At 33.9% G+C, this 22,721-nt stretch overlaps 2 protein-coding genes across 2 annotated transcripts in view; both read left to right on the top strand.

The window, feature by feature from the left end:
* Positions 1-10,769, top strand: part of LOC119633959 (protein Wnt-4) — a 70,957-nt gene extending 60,188 nt beyond the window's left edge. The window contains exons 2-4 of the mRNA XM_038027812.1: positions 9,545-10,049; positions 10,114-10,344; positions 10,450-10,769. Coding sequence (XP_037883740.1) covers positions 9,545-10,049; positions 10,114-10,344; positions 10,450-10,686 — 973 coding nt within the window. The 3' untranslated portion in view covers positions 10,687-10,769. The remainder of the gene's footprint in view (positions 1-9,544; positions 10,050-10,113; positions 10,345-10,449) is intronic.
* A 5,501-nt stretch (positions 10,770-16,270) lies between these two features.
* LOC119633632 (electroneutral sodium bicarbonate exchanger 1) overlaps positions 16,271-22,721 on the top strand; it is an 86,121-nt gene continuing 79,670 nt past the window's right edge. Inside the window, exon 1 of the mRNA XM_038027271.1 lies at positions 16,271-17,226. The gene's annotated coding sequence lies outside the window, so the exon portion shown is untranslated. The remainder of the gene's footprint in view (positions 17,227-22,721) is intronic.

The raw sequence follows: 22,721 nt of genomic DNA, 5'->3' as shown, positions 1-22,721 counted from the left end.
AGCGATCAATTGCTGCAAGACTCAGCAAGAGATGTACACGCACACAAGATGACTTCAATAAACCGCAAGTCCTATAAAAAGGCAAACGATCGCACACAATGTATGCAACAAACTTAGCTTAGTTCCTCTCCACGTGATACCCCTTAGCAAATCTTGTAATTATATCGAATGAAACCATTTTTACTTTTATAACTAACTATTGCCTTAGAAGAGTTAAAAAACTTTTTTTTAGCAGAATACAATCTTTTTTAATTAGCAACAGGAACTCGTGGGAGAGTTTGCCTTTTCCTTAAACAAAGTCAGCAGAATGTTCTTGCTTGTTTTTTATCCATTCGAGAGTAAGTTATGCAAAGAAAGTAATTTTATTCACCTTAGGTCTGATAACAATTTCAATATTCTATTTGATCTTTTGTTTTTGTGTCGTATATCACGGGAGGATTCAAATTTGTACCGATATTTTTGTGAAAGTATTTATCCCACTATCCGTTATGTAGACGAGATTGAATTATATTTTGAGATCAAATTTGTATTTTCCTTACCTATCAACGATTTTCTATCAAAAACGCCAAAAACTCGCTAAGACATGTATAGCGAAAATGATGAGATTTTCTCGTGGATTTTGTATTCCTCAAAATCTCCTGCAATCCGTCAGTTGCTATCCGATTCCAACCGAACCGATAAAACTGAACCCAAGCTCGTTAATTTGCATTTGCGTTTGAAATTTTAAAGTCCGAAATTAAGATTTACATATTATAAAAGACCCCATCATTCGTTTCGGCATTTCTTCTCCTTAGTCATAAGATTCCCTGAATGACAGGAAGTATCCATGTATTAGGCGGGCGTGCCTATACAATATACGCGCAATTGTTGTGGTTTACGGGTGAAGAGCAGAAAGTAAGCACGTCCTTCCATCGATTTGGACAATTTTCAATGGATATATACGTGCGAGAAGATGCATTGCCACATTTGGACCCTAAGCCTTAATTTCTGCAGCCGGTAATATATTTAGCTTCGCATATATGGCACAGCTGTGTCGGCACATAGAAGTTGGGCATGTTTAAACCGATTCAGAATTTTATGCTAATCATGGATAGTTTCTGAATGTGCATATGAATGGCAATCATATTTGCGGACAAGAAAAAATTGAACGCACTGATAAATAATTACCGAGACTGACATACGATGTCGTCTTTATCACAATTCCCATGTCTTTCGAATACGAGAAGCCTTTTTTCCGAACGGATACCATATTTATTCGCAGTGGAGCAAAAGCATTGGGACACAAGTTAATGGTTACAGCGGCAAAATTGCTAAAATTGAGGTTCAAATTACTACCACACCTAAGGAGTTCCCCACTCCCCCTCTCTTCTCATAGAAAATAAGAAATCAAAAGTATGTTCCAGGGCAAAGATTTGGAAAAAATAATGGGATCAACAAAAAACTTTCATTGTTTTATCCCTGGATTTATTGACCAATGTATCCAAGTAATAGTTTTGAAAAGGAACGACTTATAATAAATAATAAACATAATTGATTCTGGGTTAGCGTTGATTGAGAGTCGCTGTCGGAAAAATCGAAATTCAAGCCATTTTTTAGGTAATGCTCATGGGCTTAAAGAATCTTTGAACAATAATTCCATCCGCTTTATTACATGCAACTCCGTTGTTTTTTGTTTTTTTTGTCGAAGTTTCTTCACCTCCTTTGTTATTGTTATTGTTGTGTAGAAATGTTTTAAAAGGATTTTTCAATTTACAATAAACACTTAATGACATTAGATTTTAGTGTGAAGAAGATCTTTAGTCGCGATATGTTGCCATTGAGCTATAAAAAGCTACCGACGTGGAGCTGCGCAAGCAATGTTGACTTTATAATTTATTGCAGGCTTTTTTCCGCTTTCTTTTTCTTTGCTCTTTCGCATTAAGATTTTCAAAATTATGATCCAATTTCCTTTCTAATGGTTTTCTGAAATGGTTTTCTTTGAATTCTCATTGAATTGCTACGTGTGCAAGTCTGCATGTTTTATATTCATCTTTGAAAGAAAGCAAATATGCTAAATCTGTCTTATGGTTTGCAAGAACCTATCATAGAGAGAGAACGCCTTCGTTGTATATATAATCCATCACCGTATGATTCTAAGTTGACTTTTCCCCTTCGCCTGTAAGTCTCGTCTTTCTCGCTCCAATAATTTTGGAAAGTCTACGGTTACAGATGCTGGTGTATTTGTAGTTGGCTGATTCATATTCGAAAGTGCGCGCGAGTGACTTACGCCCAACCATGATTAATAGAAGAGAGCTTTTTCCATGTGGAAGAACTACTGGAGTCAGAAGCCTATAAAGCATTAGCACAAAAATTTAACAAACGATTGGGGAAAGGAATATAACAAGTGCAACCCTTAGCAGATATTGATCTAAAATTTTCTACACTTATTTCCTAAACTACGTTTCCGATCATGTAGCAGACAGGAGAATCGTAGTTAAAAAAATAGGGTACCAAAAATTCGGCCTAAAAGTGCATATTGATTTTTGTATATCTTTTTTTTTTATTATTATTCTCTCTGTTACTCTTCTTCATTTAATGAATTTCTCTCCATTATTCCTTTTTTGAGTGCCGTAATAAATATCTTATATCTTTGCAGTAATTACCGCAATACGATTTTATTATCGATTTCCTATCGACTGTTAAATGTTTTTATGAATATTCTCTCATTATCTTCTTCTAAGCGGATTAATTGGCAAAATTTTCTATTTAAGTGTAAATAAAACAAGTTAAACCGCTAAAAAGTATCAGATACCCTACACAAGATCGTTTCGTAGTTTACTTCACCAGTCTTTGTCAAAATAACATTAAAAATTACACGTTGTTGTCATATGAACGGCTATGAGAAATATATCAATGAATCGAATTTATTTCAGTAAATTTGCATATACAATCACTTTGGACCACATTCATCGTAAAACACCCTAACTGGAACCTTGCTGAAGCAGGTTCAAGAATTGTTCTCATGCATCTGCTATGGTGTAACCCTATTGTTTATCAATTGTTTTTAAGAAACTTGCAAAGAGCTCATGAGCTCAAAATAGATTGTCACGTGTAGAGCGGTTGTTCATGTTCCGGCCTAATATATTTTCAATTCATTTTTGGACAAAAGGTGCCTGTGTACAAAATCTCATATGACCAGTTACCAGACGGACGGAAAGCCTTAGATCGGGAGAATTTTCTCAATGCACTGCTATGTCAAGTCTTTGCAAACTTCGCAAGGTAAGTTCTTACTGTCAATGGGTCTAAGAAAATTATTTAGGATTCTATATGCATATAAGTAAAGCTGTTCACTTCCACGAAACTCTGCTATTGTTTATTGTTTATTTTAACGTGACCAACCCACTCATGGGATGTCATCTGAAGGGGAAGAAGTGATGACGAATGAAGAAAAGAAAAAAATGAAAACGCTTTGAAAGTAATGCGAGCGAAACTCTATCATCTATGTGAAACTATAGAGTTTGAAGCATAGAGTTGTTCGTTTCCTAGATTGTCAATAACTTTTCAATTGTTCTTCATTTTTCCTTATAGATCATATATATTATACTTTACAAGAAATCTATCAGTGCAGCCATCTACCGAAAAAATAATGGATTTCTTTTTCCCCAAACTAATATTAAAAAACTTCTTATAGGTCGAAATTAATCAATACTAGCGATTTCCAGTGAAATGCTTTGCTTAATACACACCCCTTATTACTTATTTGTGAAAGTAGGCGAGGTACACATAGAACTAAATAAGGAAATAAGTCTGCTTAAAATGAAACAATTTAAAACAAGTAAAAACACTACAGTGGGTCAAGACATACCGTAGAATATCCTACGTCATGTTTTCATGTCATGACTTTGCAGAGTAGGGCCATACATGGAAGTGCTCCGATCCGAACCCTTTCCATTAGTATTCGTCCTTGAGCTAAAACACGTCCGTATACCAAATTTCATCTAAATGTATCAAACTTTACGGCATTTAGATTAAATATAAGAAAACAAAACGGACAGGCGGGCAGACAACTTAAAATCATATCAGAAGGTGATTCCGAATCGATCGGTTTAACAAAAGACAGGCTTTTCTCAAGTCATTGTTGCTGTTGCATACATCCGCACAAATTTAACGAACCCTTGTAGAGAAACGGCCAATGAATGAGGGGCTGTAAAAAGAGCATATGATGATGATTGCTTTACTTACGTTATAGTTTGTAAATACCACATGCAAAGAAATAAACACGTCCGTAGTCCATATATATCCATTGCCAAGCGAGCATATTACCGAAAAACCGAACTACTTAATATTTATCTCCCGTCTTTCATACACAAACATAAAATAAGCCATTAACGTACCTGGATAACCGTGCACTTGCGAACTTTACTGTTTACAGTTTACGCCATCTGTTGGTGCGTAGCAGCGTTTCTTTTGTAGCTTACATAAACTGTTGAGACAGTTTAAATGACATAAACATTGCCCTGTAAACAAAAGTAAAGTAGTTTCAAAGAGAACAACGACATTTATTGGTGAGCAATTGGAAATACTGGAAACACAAGGCTTGTATGTATAAGGATTAGAAAAGGAAAAAGACCAATTATAAATTAAATTTAACCAGTTACCAGTTGTGGACAACAAGAATCTTGAGTGTCTTTAAGCCAACTAAACTGTTGCTCAATTGGATTGACGGCAATGAATATGTTTTAACAGATTCTCTCACTTAAAAAGCTGCATTTAACAGATTCCCGAAAGAAGAAGAAGAAGAATCTAACGATAAAGCGATATTAGCTTTAAAATTATAATAATAAAATTTGAAAATAACATTACAAGCTTTATGACCTTTTAAAAAATTTAATTCGCATTTATATTTCGTTTTTCACGTAAATTCTACTTTGCTTTTATATTACGATGCCAAAAGGGTAGTAATGTAGAAATTACTTATGCTCTCCGTTTCTCAGAAGCGAAAATACAGGGAAATCGGCCAGCCATGCAATTGAATACTTGCACACATCTTAATTGATATAGAAATAGTAATCTTTTAGAAATTATTGCTCGCATATAATTAATATTCACACAAACTAACAAGTGAGAAAATTATTTTCGGCTGGGGCCGAATCTCGCGTATTCATGACTGTGCTTTTCGCTTTCTACTCCTATAAGTTCTTTTCTTTGATACCCATGTCGCTGGCATTATTAAGAAAGAAATGTAATCGGGGTATCTACCGTATTCATTGTAGAATTAAACCATTTTTAAACAGATAATGTATCTCCATTTGAGAAGTGTACAAAGTAGTTTTAAACAATCTGTCTGGTTTGTTTTTTTTGTTTTTTTGTGGATAGTGTACGTAAAACCCGAAAGGAAGCTTCAGAGACCCTATAAAGAGCCAACAATTTTTTCCCTTTTTGAAAATGGAAGTGTTCTCAGTTTATATGACAATGTAGGCGTGTCCTTCGACCTATTTGGCCCATTCTTTGCAACAACGTGTATGCAGGAGCTTCTCATGTCCTTCACAAATTTGGAGCAATAACTTTATTTTCGCAACATACGGACAGACATACGGGCAGGCAGAAAAGCAGCCATTGTTTTGATTGATTGGTTGATGCTAATCAAAAATGCTTTATGAGATCTCTGAGGCTTGCTTCTAAGTGGTGCAAACATTTTGACAAGCTGAATATACCCTTCATTTTTCCGTGTTGGAAAAATTTGCAAAAAAACTTAATGCGTGGAGTAAAAGTGCTTTAAAAGAAAAACGTTATTCCTGTTTCTGTACGTGGTAATGAAAATTAATCAAAATCGTCTATAAAAAGACATCGACGAGGTAGGCGAAAACAAGAGAATGGTGAAAACGTAGTTGGAAGCAAGAAAGAAATCGAAATAAAAGACGACTATCACGGATAGTGACGATGGCGTCAATAGCAGAAAGAATAAAAAGAGAAGTTCAGTAATCAACATTTGAAAGGCACTGCTAACGACGAATCCCGCGACACAAGGATTAACACAGAAAAGATACTAAAAAAAAAGATAATAAAAAGATACTGCGCTAATGAATTCTGGACGAAAACGAACCGTTAAATGACACAATGAGTGCAAAAAAGCGGTCAGCGAAAATCTTGGCAAGTAACATAGTTGAAAAAGAAGCATCGAAAGTGAGAGTAACGATATGAACAAAAAGATGTCGACAGTGCGAGAAGGTGGAAACAAGATAGTAAAAGGAGTCAAAGAGATGCAATGTAATCATTCAAAAGTTTATGAAATGCCTGAAATCGTAAAGAAACGTTTCATTTAAAGGATTGCATGAAGAAGAGCACAAGAAAGCCAAACATTTGATTAATACGAGATAGGGACGTAATTTAAAGCCAACTTTAGTTCAAAAGTGTTTTAACTAATTTCACATCTAAATCGAAGGGATTGCAAATAGAATAGCTGGCCGAAGCTAACTACAGTCTAAGCTAAGAATTTAGTAAAACACGCGAAATTATAGAGATAAAGAAAGAGTCGTCCTTTAAAAGAGAAGGACTAAAGAATACAACAACGATGAATGCACAATATTTTACACATGATGTCCTTCTCCATATTCTAAAAATTCCCCACTATCGATATGGCAACCCTAATATTATAATAGGCGTCCTAAAGAGAATCTCTTCAGAATTGCAGTAAACATCTCTGAAAATGTTTGAAAGCTTAGCGGAGAATAAACTGAAGAGTTAATCGATTTTAAGCCATTAAATTATGTTTGGTCCCTTTATTTTTCTATAGTTTTCCGGTCCCTTTGCTTTTCCACAAAAAAAAAAGAAGCAAAACACGTATCATGTTAGTCGAGTAGACTACTTATGTCAGATTGGTTTGAAGTTGAAGGCCCAAAGTTGTCAACCTACTTTTATGTAATAAATTTGCTGTTATGCAACGTCACGTATATGCTATGGGCTTCGAAGTTCCTCAACGCTATATATATGATAAATGCTTTAGTATGTACCGAATAGATTGTTTATCGTTCCAGCAGCAGCAGCAGAGAGTCAATTGAGTAGTGTGGAGGAATATGTCCATTCAGCCAACATCGGAGCCAATCAAACTCGTGATGTAATCGAAATCTTGTACTATCTGCGAATTTTCAAATATATATATATATATATATATATATATGTTACTTACTTTCATGCCACGTCATTACTTCCCATGTACAATGCGGTCAATGGTTGAATTTTCTCACGAATTATGTAGAGACGTCAGCCTAGTATTATTATGGCCGATTTACTATTGCTGTCAGAGCAGTGTTTACAAGTTTTCCGATTATTAGCAACATTTTTCCAATCTTGCTTGCTAGTCTGAAAACCCTAAACCATTATTTACATAGGAAATTTTTCCCTTCTCTTCTCTTTTACTACTTCTTTTTACTTTTAAAAAGAATAAAATTTATTTAATCTGTGATCTTTATATACAACATAGAAGAATTGTAAAAAAATTTCCCGCTGGAAAGTTGCATTTGAAACGTTACACCTTCCCGTAGACAACAAGGCGATAAACGCAAGTATAGCTGGAATGGCCATGATTCGAATTGAAATGAATTTTTAACAAATCGTATTTCCCTATAGTGTAAACATCGAACGTTTGCAGCAACTTATGTTGAAAGACTTCGTAGCGGAATTCACCCAATAATACGTTCCGATGTTCTGTGAGAGCGAAGATCGTAAAATCTTTTGGAGCACTGCAGGTGTCGCCGGTTGGTGATTGCCTTTCCGATATATGGTGGATGCCGACTTGATTGATTAAAACCGGTTGCGGCAATTTGACGATTACGATAGCACGGTCGATTTTAAATCCAAAACAATTACCCGGCGCCATGTTCGATCGAAGCATTTCCTCTGGAGGATTTCTCCAAAATTCTTTTCTAAACAATATTTCGAAAAAATTCGGTGAACACAATGGTTCCGCCTCTACAGAAATCACTTTCGCTCCCAAGTTTTCAGATGCGTAGTTCACGCGTTCCCGGATTTTCATATTCAAATTTCTAATATCAACGTTAGGGCATTTCGGTCCTTTAATAGCTTTCTTAAGCACATGCAATTCATCGCAAATACGGCTGAGAACCCGCTTAATAACATTGCCGGTTGAAAGCATCAAAAACTGTTCTCCGTTTTGAAGGTCGGGTTTAATTAACATCTTCTGAATAATTTCTTCAACATCTTCATGCAATCCATTAATCTCTTTAGAAGTTCGCATTCCAGTTATTAGTATGTATATGAAAGTGCCAATCAATGCAATGAATCCCATATACTGAACGTAAGTTCGTAAAACTGTCATGTTTTTTATATTACTATCTCTCTTGCTCTTCTTTCTCTTTCTGAAAACTTGTTCCGATATATTAAGATTTTATTCTTCTATTTCTTTTAATAAAGCTTAGTCTTCTTTTTTTTTTATTTATTTACCCTTTCTTGAGACAATGAAAACTTTCAGCGACGTGAACTGTTAAAAAACTTTACCCATTAGCTCGAATATTGAGAAGTTGTCAACGACACACATGTGAAAGAGAACTTGATTATTTGGAAAATATATTTTCATAATAGCCAGAGTGTTTTTTACGGCTCAAGCATTTTTACGAATTTTGTTCAGCAGAAAATTCAATAAAATGAATGAATATAGAAATATTTCAAAATTTTCGTGTGAACCTCATATAGACAGTGGGCCATGGTGTTGTAACCTAGCAAATTCGTAAAACACGATAACTATGCAAGCCTAACCTTTGCCTCAGTATATGTGTGCTTTACCTAGTATGCATATAATAATATCAAGTAACTGTACCCTACATCACGTCTGCTGCAAAGGGTTATTAAGTTTATGCGGCCGTATGTTATAAGCAGAAGGTCTTAAGATAGATCCAATTTTTATGATACTTGTCGGTTCAGAAAACGATTCTGGCTGGATGATAAGCCTGTCCGTCTGTCTGTCTGTCCATGTGTTTTTGTGTTTAAACTAGAAGACGCAATTTTTGAGATATTTGCGCTCAAAATTTGGTACACAGCAGTGGGTCGAGACAGACTACTTCTTCGACCACTTTCGATATAACGCGTTATATGAAAAAACCGTTATATGAATAACTGTATGATGGGATAAGGTAATTAAGGTAAATAATTTATAGTACGCCGTGTCCTACAAGATGTAATTTTACTTATTGACTCTTATTGATACAAGTTCGCGTTGGTTCTTTAATTTTATTTAATCATGATTTGCAATTTTTTTTTTATGTTTTTCAACGCAATGTAAGTTTAGTTAAAATAAGAGAAAGTAACATGTTAGTCGTAGGCCATGAATACATGAAATAGTTAGGAAGACTTTCAAGTGTATCTTTCTCGTGAGGGGTTTCTGATATAAGTGAACTACAAGAAACTATAATTTTTGGTTTGAATTATAGCGCAAATGAAAATTTAAATGGTATTAAGCTCTGCAGAATATTTTAAAAAATAAAAAAAAAAAATCATTTTTGCTTAAAATGTTTTATTACATTTTTTATTATCTATATTTGTCCGACTACAGTGAACAAGAACACTTCATTTCTGAGCATACCGTAATGGCAGTCTTCACATCTCAAGGGCAGGTGGGAGGCCCGTGTCGTTATATGCCAGCAACGCGGAGACAAAATCATCAATGCCGCAAAGAGATCGGTTTATCTGATACCATTCGCGAAGCAAGACGTCTGGCGACTACCCATTGTGAAGATCAATTCCGTTACGATCGTTGGAACTGTTCGATAGAAATCCGAGGGAAACGTAATATATTCAAGAAGCTCTATAAGGAGACTGCTTTTGTTCACGCTTTAACGGCCGCCGCTATGACTCATTCGATTGCTCGAGCCTGTGCTGAGGGGCGTATGACCAAATGCAGCTGTGGTCCGCGTAAACAAAATCGTCCTGATCAAAGTTTTCAATGGGGTGGCTGTAATGATAATCTTAAGCATGGCAAACGGGTAACCAGAAGCTTTTTAGATTTACGAGGCGGCGATAGTGACGAAGTCACTGAAATACTGCGACATGACTCAGAGGTGGGTGTACACGTTTGGGAATTTAGATAGAATGATAGAAAGTAGAAAATTTTTTATCTTTCAGGTCGGTATAGAGGCTCTGTCAACATTAATGAAAGATAAATGCAAATGTCACGGTGTATCGGGTTCGTGTTCAATGAAAACATGTTGGAAAAAGTTGTCGGATTTTAACGCAACAGCCACACTGCTAAGACAGAAATATAATCAGGCGGTTAGGAAGGCGCCAAACACACGCACAATACGACGAGATGTACCCATAAGTCGTGCGAAAAAACCAAAACAGAGGCGAAAGAAAGTAAGTCAATATTTTTTATTTTTTTTCAAATTTTTTGGAAAAAAATCGATTTGAAATTTTCACTTTTCCGCATTTTTTCAATTTTCTGCAACATGAAATGAAAAGCAATCTCAGTATACTACGCTGTATTATTTGGAAACCTCGCCAACTTATTGTTCGGTCACGAAGGATCGCCAATGCCTGCATCCGGACAATTGTGCGAATCTATGCTGCGGGCGTGGCCATGTCACCCGCGTTTTTAAACAAATTGAGAAATGCCGTTGTCGCTTTAACAACGGACGTTGTTGTCAATTGATTTGCGATTATTGCCAACGATACGAAGATAGATATTTTTGTAAATAAAATCTCTTCTAGGCTCTATTTTTTAAGTCTCTTTCAGTTCTTTTCCAGTTTCTCTGTATTTATAATGATTTCATTCCTATTTATATTTAAAAAAAAAAAAAAAAAAAAAAAAAAAACAAGAAAACAAAACAAAAAAAAACAGTAAAAGAAAAAAAGATCATAAGCCAACCAATTAATCAATTTAGTAAGAAAGGACGCAGCCAATGGACTAAGCATAGTCTGCATAATATCTCATAAACTTATACATATATGAATAGTTATACCCACTCATACATCGCCATCCTTTTTAAAGAATACTTTTAGAAAACGCTCTTTGACCCTATAAAGTTAAATTTAGCGAAAAAAAAAACAAAACCATAAAAACCATTCTTATAAAAAAAAAAAAAAAAAAAATTGCAAAACTTAAGTGAAAATCTAAACAAAAAAAAAACAAAAAAAAAACTAAATATAAAATATTTTTAATTTGTAATTTATTATATGCAAAACAAAACAACAACAACAAAACACAAAACCAAAAATAAACGAAGTAAAAAAGAAATCGATTACAAAAAAACAAAAAACACTTGAAAATTAAACATTAAACTACAAAGTGTTTTATTGAAATAATTAGAAAAAAAGATACAAATAAGAAAACCGAAACAAAACAAAAAGTTAAAGATTAAAAATAGAAAGAAAAGAAAGATAAAACCACAAGTAAAAATACTATAGTTGTACACGGCCCACCATTGAATACCCTGCACAGGTACTACATTTATTCATATGACGGTTTCTCACTTGTGTTATATGAAAAGTGATCGTCCGTATCATTTGCAATAAGATTTGCCCTTGAACCAAAAGAGCTCAGAATGTACCAAATTGAATCCAACAAAATAAGACTAACGGACGGACACACAGTTGAACTTCAGAATCATTTTCTGAATCGACCTGTATAAGAAAAGGTGGTCCTCTTGGGTATTGAATACTTTCAAACATACCTCAACATACTCTTGTATTATTAGTCTTGTACCATTGTAGGGCAAAATAACCAAAAAAAAAAAAACAAAAAAACCAATAACACAAGTAAAAGTGTATCAATGCCAATATCGTTAAGTGTTTAACTTGTCGATCGTTAAAGAAAGATAACAATGTGTGAAAGAGACTTTGCAGTTTTTTGTACGTTAATCGAGGTATCCGTCTGCGGAGTTCAAACTATTTCACTCTAAATCATATCTAGAAGTGAAGAAAAATACGCAAAATTCAGCATGAAACGAATCTTCAATACCTAGGACTGCTGACGCTAGGTCTTTATTAGCCATTAACTTACATCCATTATGGATGGCATTTAAAAACGATTTCTGGAAAGTGATAAAAGTAGATGCGGCCATACCACCTTTTTATGCAAGCCTTGCATTATCCCTAGGGTTGCATTAGATTTGTGCAGGCTTCAGATAAACAGACATTTGATTATAACTGTAGGTTGATTTTCTAAATCGATATAAACTTGTCTGTCCGTCTCACATCGGTCCAAATTACAATTTTCGAAATATTTCGACGGAAATTGATGCGCTGGCCTCTTGCTTGGTTGCGAGAGCACTAAAGCGAACGCTCCTACAGCCAGGCTCCTTAAAACGTATAATTTTCAAAAAGTCGGATACGATGAAGAATATTGTCATGGACGAGAAGATGAATGTGAAAGATTTGGTGAGACAAGGTGAGATTGCTTTTTTAATCTTTCTCCCGAGCTCACGAGCTCTTAATCATGATCAAAATTTTAATATTTTACAATGCCTATGGGTCCAGAAACAAAAGCTCTTTTTCAATTTTTTACTCCTTTAACAGCGAATTGATTGGACTGAGTTTGGACTACGTTTCACGTGCCCTATGCCGTAGAAAACATCTTTTCTATTAAAATTTCTAGTTTTTATTAAATTGTAGCAGGCAAACTTGTCCAACTTATTCGACCGTAGAAGGCCAAGACTAACGATTTTGACTAATTTCCGTTTTCAGGAATTGCGTGGCAGCACTTGATTTACCTTAATTCAGCGATTTTAATAAAGCAGATTTCAGGATCATGAAAGAAAAGTGATATTAAAAAACGGAGAGAAAATGGAGGATTTATTCGCTTTATTGTATCACAAATTAAAAACGAGGGAAATAGATTCCACTTTGTATAGTGCAGTTAATGTTTGAACTGGACAATTAGAGCAATTTAATATCCAAACTTCAAGCTGTGAGAAAATTTAGAAAAGATGGGAAACTGTTTTATTATTCTTGTCGTTAATTGTGGATAACCTCTTCGACCGTTTTAGCCTATTTTCAGACTTGAACTGGCTAAAGCAAAAACAAGCATCTGAGGATATTACATTCGGCTATGAAGGAATCTTTTATACACATCACCTTTAGCCTAAAACGAAAAAACTGAATTTCTTTACTCCTTTACTAGCATATAAGAGTGGGCGTGATTAATTTTTTCCATTTATATCGATCGTACGTGCAAGAAGTTTCCATGGCTTTAGCACATTTGGAACCGACATATTGGATTTTGGGAGCGGGAGAATGCGTACCACTGATACAACACAGATTGAGAGACGATCATGTGGGCAGACGAAAGGACAGCGATATTTAGATGCCATTTGACCATAAGAAACATTTCAACGAAATGATGAGATTTTTATACATTATAATATTGGAACCGATTTTCTCTATATACTATAGTATTGTCCCTAGAATATGCGAGAACATTTTTATGGTTTTATCTGCTTATAATACGTGAATAATGAGGGAACGCCATTTGTTCTTTTTTTTTTAATTCTTTACTTTTAGAGGTTGGCACGTTACAGATCTTTCCACGTTTGATACCGAACTGCGTGGAACAGCTGACAAATTTGAAGCCAGAAGCTTTGTTTTTGCATGCAGGAACATGTTGAGTATAGAGATTACGCGGAAAAACAGACGGATACGGTGGGTTTGCTGAATGTTGCCAACGTTTTGACAAAATGAATATATTCTTATTTTTTAGCGGTAGATGCGAAAATTGAAAACAAATCTGTTTTCATCATGGTTTGCGATCGTAAACTTGTTTGCAATGTATAAACCGACTAATTTGGCTACATTGGGGCGTAAGCTATTAACCCTTCCCTTTTGTGGATATTTAAATTGCTTATATACTTCGAATTATCTTTTACTTTTAATGTTTATGGAATAAAATAACAGTTTAACTGGCACTAGTAAAACCATTAGGGATAGTAGCCCAGCTTTATTGATAAACTAGATTAATGGTTTTTACATGTGTTGGTAATAGATGGCATACATTGTCATAAATTGCCATTAAAAAATGTTTCGTTCGTTTATTATCTGTGAGATGCTAGCGATGATGGTCCTATATTATTCTAAACAAAGAAAAACGTTGCGCACAACTTCAAGTATCTAAAAATTCGTGAGTAAGTGGTCTTGAGCCGTTAGAACTAACACCCGCTATAAGTAACGTCGGCATTTCGGTGGAAGATGACTACTTATAGAACCTCTATACCCGAACTTCGGCTGAAAAAAAAAAATATATATATAATTTTATTAAATTAAAAATATTATTATTATTGTTATTATTATTAATTTCGTCAGAGAAATGGATTCTAAGAGAATAGATTCTAGACTAATCTCTTAAAGCACTAACATCTAAGGCGATTGGCGTTTATTAAAAACTCTATCGCACTTGAGATTCGAATCTACGACCGTTTAGTTGCTAATCGAGTGATCTATAAATATTTTTTTAAGAAATAATTTCAAAAAAATCAAAATGAAAGGCTTTCCTCTCTATCGTTTTACGGCACAGCTTGAAAAGCCACCAAATCAAGCCCAACAAAGATACGCAAGACATATTCTCTGTGTATATACTAATTGTATTTCGTATCAAAAGCATCTTATTTCGTCTTGTTGCGAATATTGCATTTTAATTAATAATTTTATAAGGTTTGGCAGCCCATTATACAGGTTTGTTGCTCTAAGCAGAACGCTGAGAACTTGAATCCTTGAGAAAGTTTAGCTTATTCATCAAATGCATGCCGATGTTTTATTAGAAAATAGAAGCAAAGACACTACAGGGTGACACGGCCCGCCATTAAATACCCTACACTACATTACAGTTATTCATCTTGGACTCTTATATAGAAATTGGTCGAAAAAGTGGCTATCCAGGGAACCGAATTATTTTCGATAGTATTGACCCTTAAGCCAAAACATGTTGTTGTTCCAAGTTTCATCAAAATATCTCAAAAATTGCGACCTATACGTAGAATGCAAGAAAACTACACGGACTTAGAGACGGAAAAGCTCGATATCATTTTCTGAAACGATCGGTATAATAAAAGGTGGATCTTTCGCAATTCCTTTTGGGTGTTGCATGCATCCGAGCAAATTAAAATATACCCTTGTACTGAAAAGGGTGTAGAGTGCAAAAATTGGAAATTGATGTCCAAAGCCTACTACTTTGGGATTATACTATCATAAAAAAATGCAGAAATTTTTAGTTTTTGGTAATTTTGGTCCAATCATTAAAAAGGTTTTACTGATTTTTTAATTTCGCCTGACGATGTCGATAAGAACAAATTTTAGGCTCACAATCTTCAACTGGAAAACATCTTACGGTTGTAGTCGTGACTTCGGCAATGTTCACAAGAGCAGACAAACAAACGGACAGACAAATAGAGCTAATTGTGATGAAATATATGCGTTATCTACAACGGTGTACGACTGGTCGACGATGCATATTATCACGCGCTACCAAACTTTTGCAAATGGAATACGCCTCCGATTGGAGACGCAAGTTGTCTTCCATAGCTTCTTCTTTGCGCTTCATAAGTAAATTGAATCAAATCATTGCATTATTACATTGCTTTTCATTGCTTGCAAAAAAACAGGTGATGTGATGCAAATCGCTTCATATCGAAGGCTTTGCCGTTGCATTGATTATAATCGTTAGAGATGCGAAGTAAATCATACTCTCTGCTAACATTTATCGAAGAAGATCATATAAATCAAAAAAAAAAAAATTCTAAAAAATAAAAGTAAAGAAAACTCAAACCGTTAGATATTATTTCTGATAACAAAAAAGCACCACTCATCACCATTCATATGAGAATGAAAGAGAAAATCGGACAAGAGATATGTTCATTTAATGCGCACTACAGGGAGTATTAAAGAGAAGCAATTGTCAACAAATAATTGAGTGTATGACGCGACCATTCTTGCTTTTTAAAGAGGAGCACAGAAATTTCTGTGTATACTTGCTGTCGTTAAGTCTCGGAAAGAACAGTCTCAATATCTTCTCAAGTTGTTTATTTACAAAATTGATAAAATAAAGAATAGAATTTATTTTTAAAAATTTTGTTATTTAAAAAAAAAAAGGAAAAAAATTATATATTAATAATATATTAATAACATTTATTTAGATAAATAAATTAATAATATATATACATATGTGCCTGCCGTGGAACATATCAACAACATGTTGATGAATTAAAATCTTAATTATTAGGCCAAGTGTTCGAAGAATTTGTTAAAAAAAAAAAAAAAAAAACCAAAAAGAAGAAAAAAAAAAAAGAAAAGAAAATCATGTTATAATTGATTTTTAATAAAGTGCATTTAAATGTGTTTGAAATTGAAATTCTTATATGAAAATCAATTCGATGATATATGCCGCATAAGAAACCCAACAATTACAACAATCGTTACAATTAAGCCAAAAGAGATAATTGTTAAAATTAATCGATATTTAAAAATATCGCAGTGAAAAATTCGCGAAAAAAGGGCTAAAGAAAATTTGGCTAAAAAAAAAAAAAATAAATAAATAAATAAGTAAAACATTACGTTTATAAGTGAATGTGTGTAAATAACTTCGCATAGAGGAAACTAGTGTTAATAACAATTATATTCAAATAAACATCACACTGCCACTTTAGTCCACACAAGAGTAAAAACCATACACTTTTGACAACTCTATAAATATATATCCATATATACATATATATATATATATATATATATTCTTTTTTGTAGAAGAAGAAATTCAAGTGCTGTTATGTTTAGTTTGACAAAACAATTTCTCAACTAAGTGTCCCCAATTTTTCTATTGTTGTTGTCGTTGTTGTTGTGTTGTTGTGTTGTTTCTGTCCTGGCCTTATATCACGCAACCCTAGGTCTTTAAACTATGTCGAGTTGAGCAGTAACAATCTCAACATCATCTGTAATACATATACCATCGTCGTCTTCGTTACTCTACAATAAGAATAAAAAAAAAAAAAAAAAAAACGGAAAAATCTTAAACAACACGCGCGAGTGCCAACAATACTAACTTTAATCTTCTGGCTTAATGTGTTTGACTTGACAACGGAGAGCTGCAGGCCAAAATTTGTCAACAATCATCTTCCTCTTCTACGGCCTCGTGCGGTACGTGCTCTCACTGCAAGAACAACAATTTACCTACGTACCTATATATACGTGCATATATTTGTTTTGCTTTCCTCGCTCTCTGTTTAATCATCACTTATAAAAGTTTTTAAATACTAGGTAAGTTTTCATTTACGAGACTTTAAAAATTTATGTGTAATGCAAGAAGAGTAGTTTTCAACATTTTTTATGATACAATTACTATATGTTATGCATTATAATGTATATACAAAGTAGCATATGAAAAAAAGGATAACAACACGCTTTGTGGGATATCTCTACTAAGACCTGTGACTCTTAAATCCGCATAAAAATTCCACTTAAATCAAACAAATCCTGTCTTTTTTAAGATCGGTTTGAACTTTAATATTTTGAAATTCGAATGTCATTTTTTTCGGAAACCAAAGCTTATACATAGTCAAATCTCGTTCATGAAACACATTATTATTTCAGAGGTAAATCAGTTTTATTATAAAGCCTTTTAAGTTCCGCAAACTGACTTGTGACTTGTGACGTCTCTGTGATGTTGCTGAGGAAACGGCCTTTGCACCCTAACTACTTAATTTGGAATAAAAAAATGTGAGAATCGACTTTCCACTTAAATTGAAGTTTAAGAGAAGATATTTGCAAAATGTTTCCTGCCGTCAGGGAACAGATTGCAATTAAGTTTGAACTTCTAAAAGTTCTTTGCAGATATTTATATCAAATTTTGATCCTACATCGCCCACAAACGGCGCACGTCTTTCCAGTCCAGGAGACTTGGTTACGGAAGGAAAATGTCAAGAGATCCGAGACATAATCAAGGATTGACGGGAAGAGATTACCATACGGAAAGCAAATCTGACCTCTTCCCGAAAGGAAGTTTCCAATAATCTCCGAAATATAGTACGAATCTGATAATTACTTTGGGAAAGATAGTCCATAGATGGTGATATCAATTAAATGTGCCTACGATTTCACTTTAGTCATACCATCATTATCGTCCAAACAAACAGCCATCTTGGGACCGATTTATGCGATGTACTTTTTCAAGTGCTTATCAATACTGCATCTAAGACGATTTTATTGGTATTCTTCTCCATATCTGACGTGATCAGCCCAATTTTTCATTTTGGAAGACGGTCTGGACTCGTGGTAAACTTGTAGCCGCAAAAGCAGAAGCAAAATAAAGCAGAATCTAACCACATATATAAAACTATGTTGCCTCATATTATGATGATTTTTTTTTGTTTTTTAATATGAACAATTAGAGCAACTCCTCTATACGTGTGGCATGGCGATGGTCAGAAAGAAATAGAGTAAGAGATAGAGAGTTGGGTACAGTCTAGTGGTCGTGGGCCCAATCGCCAAAAAGTACCATGACTTTACCGACTTGGTATATCAAATATAGACGCGACCAAGTATGGTCAAATCGTACCGAAGGCGCCACCTTGATAGTCATGACTACGGATACGGCTAAATACTAGACTATGAGGTGTGTCAAATTGTAAACTTTGATTAGAATTGTACAAAAGGAAAAAGTTTACTTTTTTCATTTAAGCGTGAAAGTGGTGTCGGTGTTTTGAAAAAATAGGCAAATGGACGGATAGGCAGACACCTAGGGTTAAATCGATTCTCCTATTTGCTCTGATGCGTAACATAAATGCATTTACCTGGCTTTTTACGACCCAGCAGAGAAGTATTAAAAAGATGTGCAATAAAGACATGGTGTGCGTAGAGAGTGAGAGAGTGGAAGAGAGTGAGAAAAAGAGGGAGAGAAAGAGAAAGAGGAAACCACCACACCACAGACATCGCACAATAGCAAGTAAACCAAAGGAATTAAAAGGATTCATAACAAAAACTTTGTTGAGAGTTCTTTAAAAAGAAAACCATATTCATTTCATATTTTCTTGTGGTCTTGTCGGAATGAATTCAGTTTTTATGCAACTAATTGTGGGACGATGCGGTTTATGTTTCATGGCAAATTATTATTCGGAGGACTGTGAGATGGAAAATATTTTAAGAATATTTTTATGGAAAATTACTTTAAGTGTTTTAACAATGGCAGAAGTTTTTTCAGCTAACAAGGCCTCGATTTTATGGATCTTCAACAAGTCGAACCAATTTTACGATGATAAGGGGCATCGCTACGTGGAGTCGGGTACTTTTCTTTTATATTTTGGATTTTTGTACCCCTCTTCGGAGGAAGCTTCGAAGAAGGAAGGCTCACAGACTATTCTATACATTCTTGATCAGCATTAAATCAAATTCTGTCCATATGTCCGTCCGTCTAACTGCTCAACTAAGTAGTATCTCCCTTCGCGAAACCTACGAATTTTCAAAAAGATCTCAAAATGGCCCAAAGAGGCCAAAAAGCACGTCTACAATGGCCACAGATCTGTACAACCAAAATGAGAAGAAACCTACGCTTTCCGTGTTTTTTGCTTGTTGTTCTTAAGGTACAACACATACGCGATATAAATTTCCAAATTATTCTACAAAAATATAAAAAGTCAGCCGCACCCAACCAATAATATGTCATGCGGGAACTTATAATTTTCCTCTTCTTTCAATCTTTCACAGGATAACGGTGATGGCTAAAAATGACTCGATCGCAACCCAATAGAATTTTCTTAATTGTTCTCATTGAAAACGTTCAATTTAGATTGAAAGTAGTCACGTAGTAAAAGCAAAAGCACCGAAGTTAGCTTTCTAAAAGAAAAAAAAAATCTGATATGTCCATATGTGCTTCCTTTTTAACAAAAAAAATTATGCTATTATTTTTACTAAATGAAGAAAAGATGAATATTTTCGGAGAAGCTTAGCAGGATAAAAAGTGTACACTTTAATATTACACTAAGCGCTTATTTTGTTATGTAGGATTTGTCGCCGATCTTCTGCAACATTTTCAATGAAGACATTGAGTAAAAGCATAATTTATAAAAACAGCCCTCTTAATAATGCTTAGTACGGGTTTTGCGTTCAGTTTTATGTTCACCTTTAAAATGTCAGATCGTTCAACTGGTTTTCTTCTTTCGATGATGAACACGAGCTTGAGAATATCTCAGTTAATCCGTTATAAATGCTTGTAGGAGAGAGAATAATTTTCAAATCACTTTATATTGATTTGAGTTTGCTAAGAATTTCGCCAAATTTGCAGTTCATTTATACCTATTTGAATCATATATATAACGAAACTATTAATCATACCACCAAAATTGGCGCCGCAAACTAACTATAGAAAAAATGCTCTCTCAATGAGTACAAGCTTATATTCATATATTCATAAAGTAATCATTGTTAGAGTGGGAGAAAATAAGACATTGATTCTCATCACAAAAGATCTCGCGAAAATCAATCAAGGTAATCTTAAAATGTAAAGCTGAACAGGAAAATAGTTACAGCATAGGTGAGAGGAAAAACCATTTCTAATTATATTATGAAACCCAAGTGCACGTTATGTACTTGACAAAAAAAAGAAAATTATGAACATAAGACGATATGTGATCCTAACGTCTAACATTCTACGCAATGCATAAATTGCGTATTGCAAGTAATGTAAACAATTGGGCGTAAAATTTGAGTAAGGTCTTGCTAGTACTATCTTCCTTACTAGTATATCTTCTGCTTTTGTCCTCCCATATCCAGTCCAATCTTTCGGATGATTTGTTGATTCAGTTTCCTTAACGATGTGTTTTCCATTTCATTACCGTCTTAACTATCAGACTGGAAAATACATGAATATTTTTTCCATTTTAATGTAAGAATTCTCTTCACGTTGTAAAACCTTTATAAGTCTTATAAAACTCTACTAAACTAAAGTCGTTAAAGGCTTAAGGAATTTTCTTTTCCTTAGCTTATGGTTTTTTGTTTTTGTTGTAACTAAGGACAATCTATAAAACGGAAGACATTCTGCTGCATTTATATGCAAAATAAATACGCGTGGATGTGTGCATAATAAACACGAGTAAAATATAAAAAAAAAAAAATACACAATTCCATGTAAAGTAAAACATATGAAAAACTGTAAACGATATATGTAATTTGCATGCGTCTGTTATGAATGATAATAAAATGAAAGAAAAAAGCAAAACAAAAAGCCGCACATTAATGAAAGCGAGCCTGATATCGCTTGATATGTAGAATGTAAGTAAAATAGATATTGTTGTTGTAAATGACACATATGATAATAGTGCTCTACAAAAACTATAAAACGGGAACTGTAAAACATTTGTGTGATGTGTTTATAAAGTTTCAAGTTGAAAAATAACGGAATAACGGATACACGGAACCATCGATGGCATAGATACTTTCGCCTATGCATCTATATGAATAACTTATGATGTGTATCTAAATAAACATTTGCAAGTTTTCATGCAAACACATACGCTATTCATGTACAAGCAAAAAAAAAAAAAAAAAAAAATTGAAATTATGAAAATGTAAAAAGTCTTCCCAACTATCACAGACATAACGAGTATGTTCATATGACTGTTGATAGACAGACGTACATGGTAAAGAAATCTGAGAAGGTCACATATGCATTTCAACATTGAAATATGTTTGGTTTTCTCTTGTCTTTCATGTACTTTTGCATATATTATGAAACGTTATTGATTTTTTTTTTTTGCACAAAATGAAAGCCTATCGCAAAATAAATTCATTAAATTTGCAGGCAAATGCTTGTTATTGCTTAAAATAGGCGCAACTCTGTTCAGTAGGTTTGACAACAAACACATTATTTAGTATATAGTAGAGAAGCAAATTAATAGGTAACCCTAAATGTTTGACCTTATTATTCGAGAAATGAAAGAACGAATAAAAATTACATCAAGTTGGAAATGCTTTGAGACGCGATTATGAAAGAAAGGCGCCAAATTTAATGTACATGCATGTGTCTCTTGGCCTATAATTTCCTGCTTATTTCCTTTAATTTTGCTCAGTTGAAATTTTTCCTAATTTTCTTCTTTTTTTTTTCTTTATTTCATTATTATTTCTTTTATAAAATCAAGTTCATTTGAAGGTTACGTTGCTAACTCCTACACAACTCTCATGCGGATATGAATAGGCGCTTGATTTCGATATCTGTTTTCATCACTAAATAATGCTTTTAATTAAATTAAAATCTCTTTTTATTTCCTTCTTGAACGACATGCAAAAATCATATATAATCTGATTACTAAATATTTCCCAAAAGAGAAAAATCTCATTATTGTAAATACAGAAAAAAAGAGATATTCTACTTAAAGAGTATCAAGCCAAGCAAATCTCTTATATATTAAATAAACGAATATATGTAACTTTAAGTGTCATTGAGAAGAGAAGAATGTTTGGCACTGTATGTGAATAATAAAATAAGCTCAATACAATCAAGCAACAAACACTTTAATGCATTCTATGATTGTTTATATTAAAACTCGTACACACACACACACACAAATCGTAGTAAAAACGTTGACAATTTCGAAAGAAAAGTGTTTTGTGGACTTCAGTAAACATCTCGAAATTTTTGATTGACACTCACAGTTGGGTGTCGTCTTACTAAAATTGCAAATTGAAAGTTGTTCAAGATCTTCAAAATTCTCGCAATGAAATTTAATAGGTTACTTTCGACGCTCCGCTTCCTTTGTAGCACT

The sequence above is a fragment of the Glossina fuscipes genome, unplaced genomic scaffold (assembly GCF_014805625.2).
Source record: "Glossina fuscipes isolate IAEA_lab_2018 unplaced genomic scaffold, Yale_Gfus_2 2, whole genome shotgun sequence".
NCBI classification, from domain to species: Eukaryota; Metazoa; Arthropoda; class Insecta; order Diptera; family Glossinidae; genus Glossina; species Glossina fuscipes.
The sequence above is the reverse complement of the archived record's forward strand: the minus strand, read 5'-3'. Positions and strand labels throughout refer to the sequence as shown.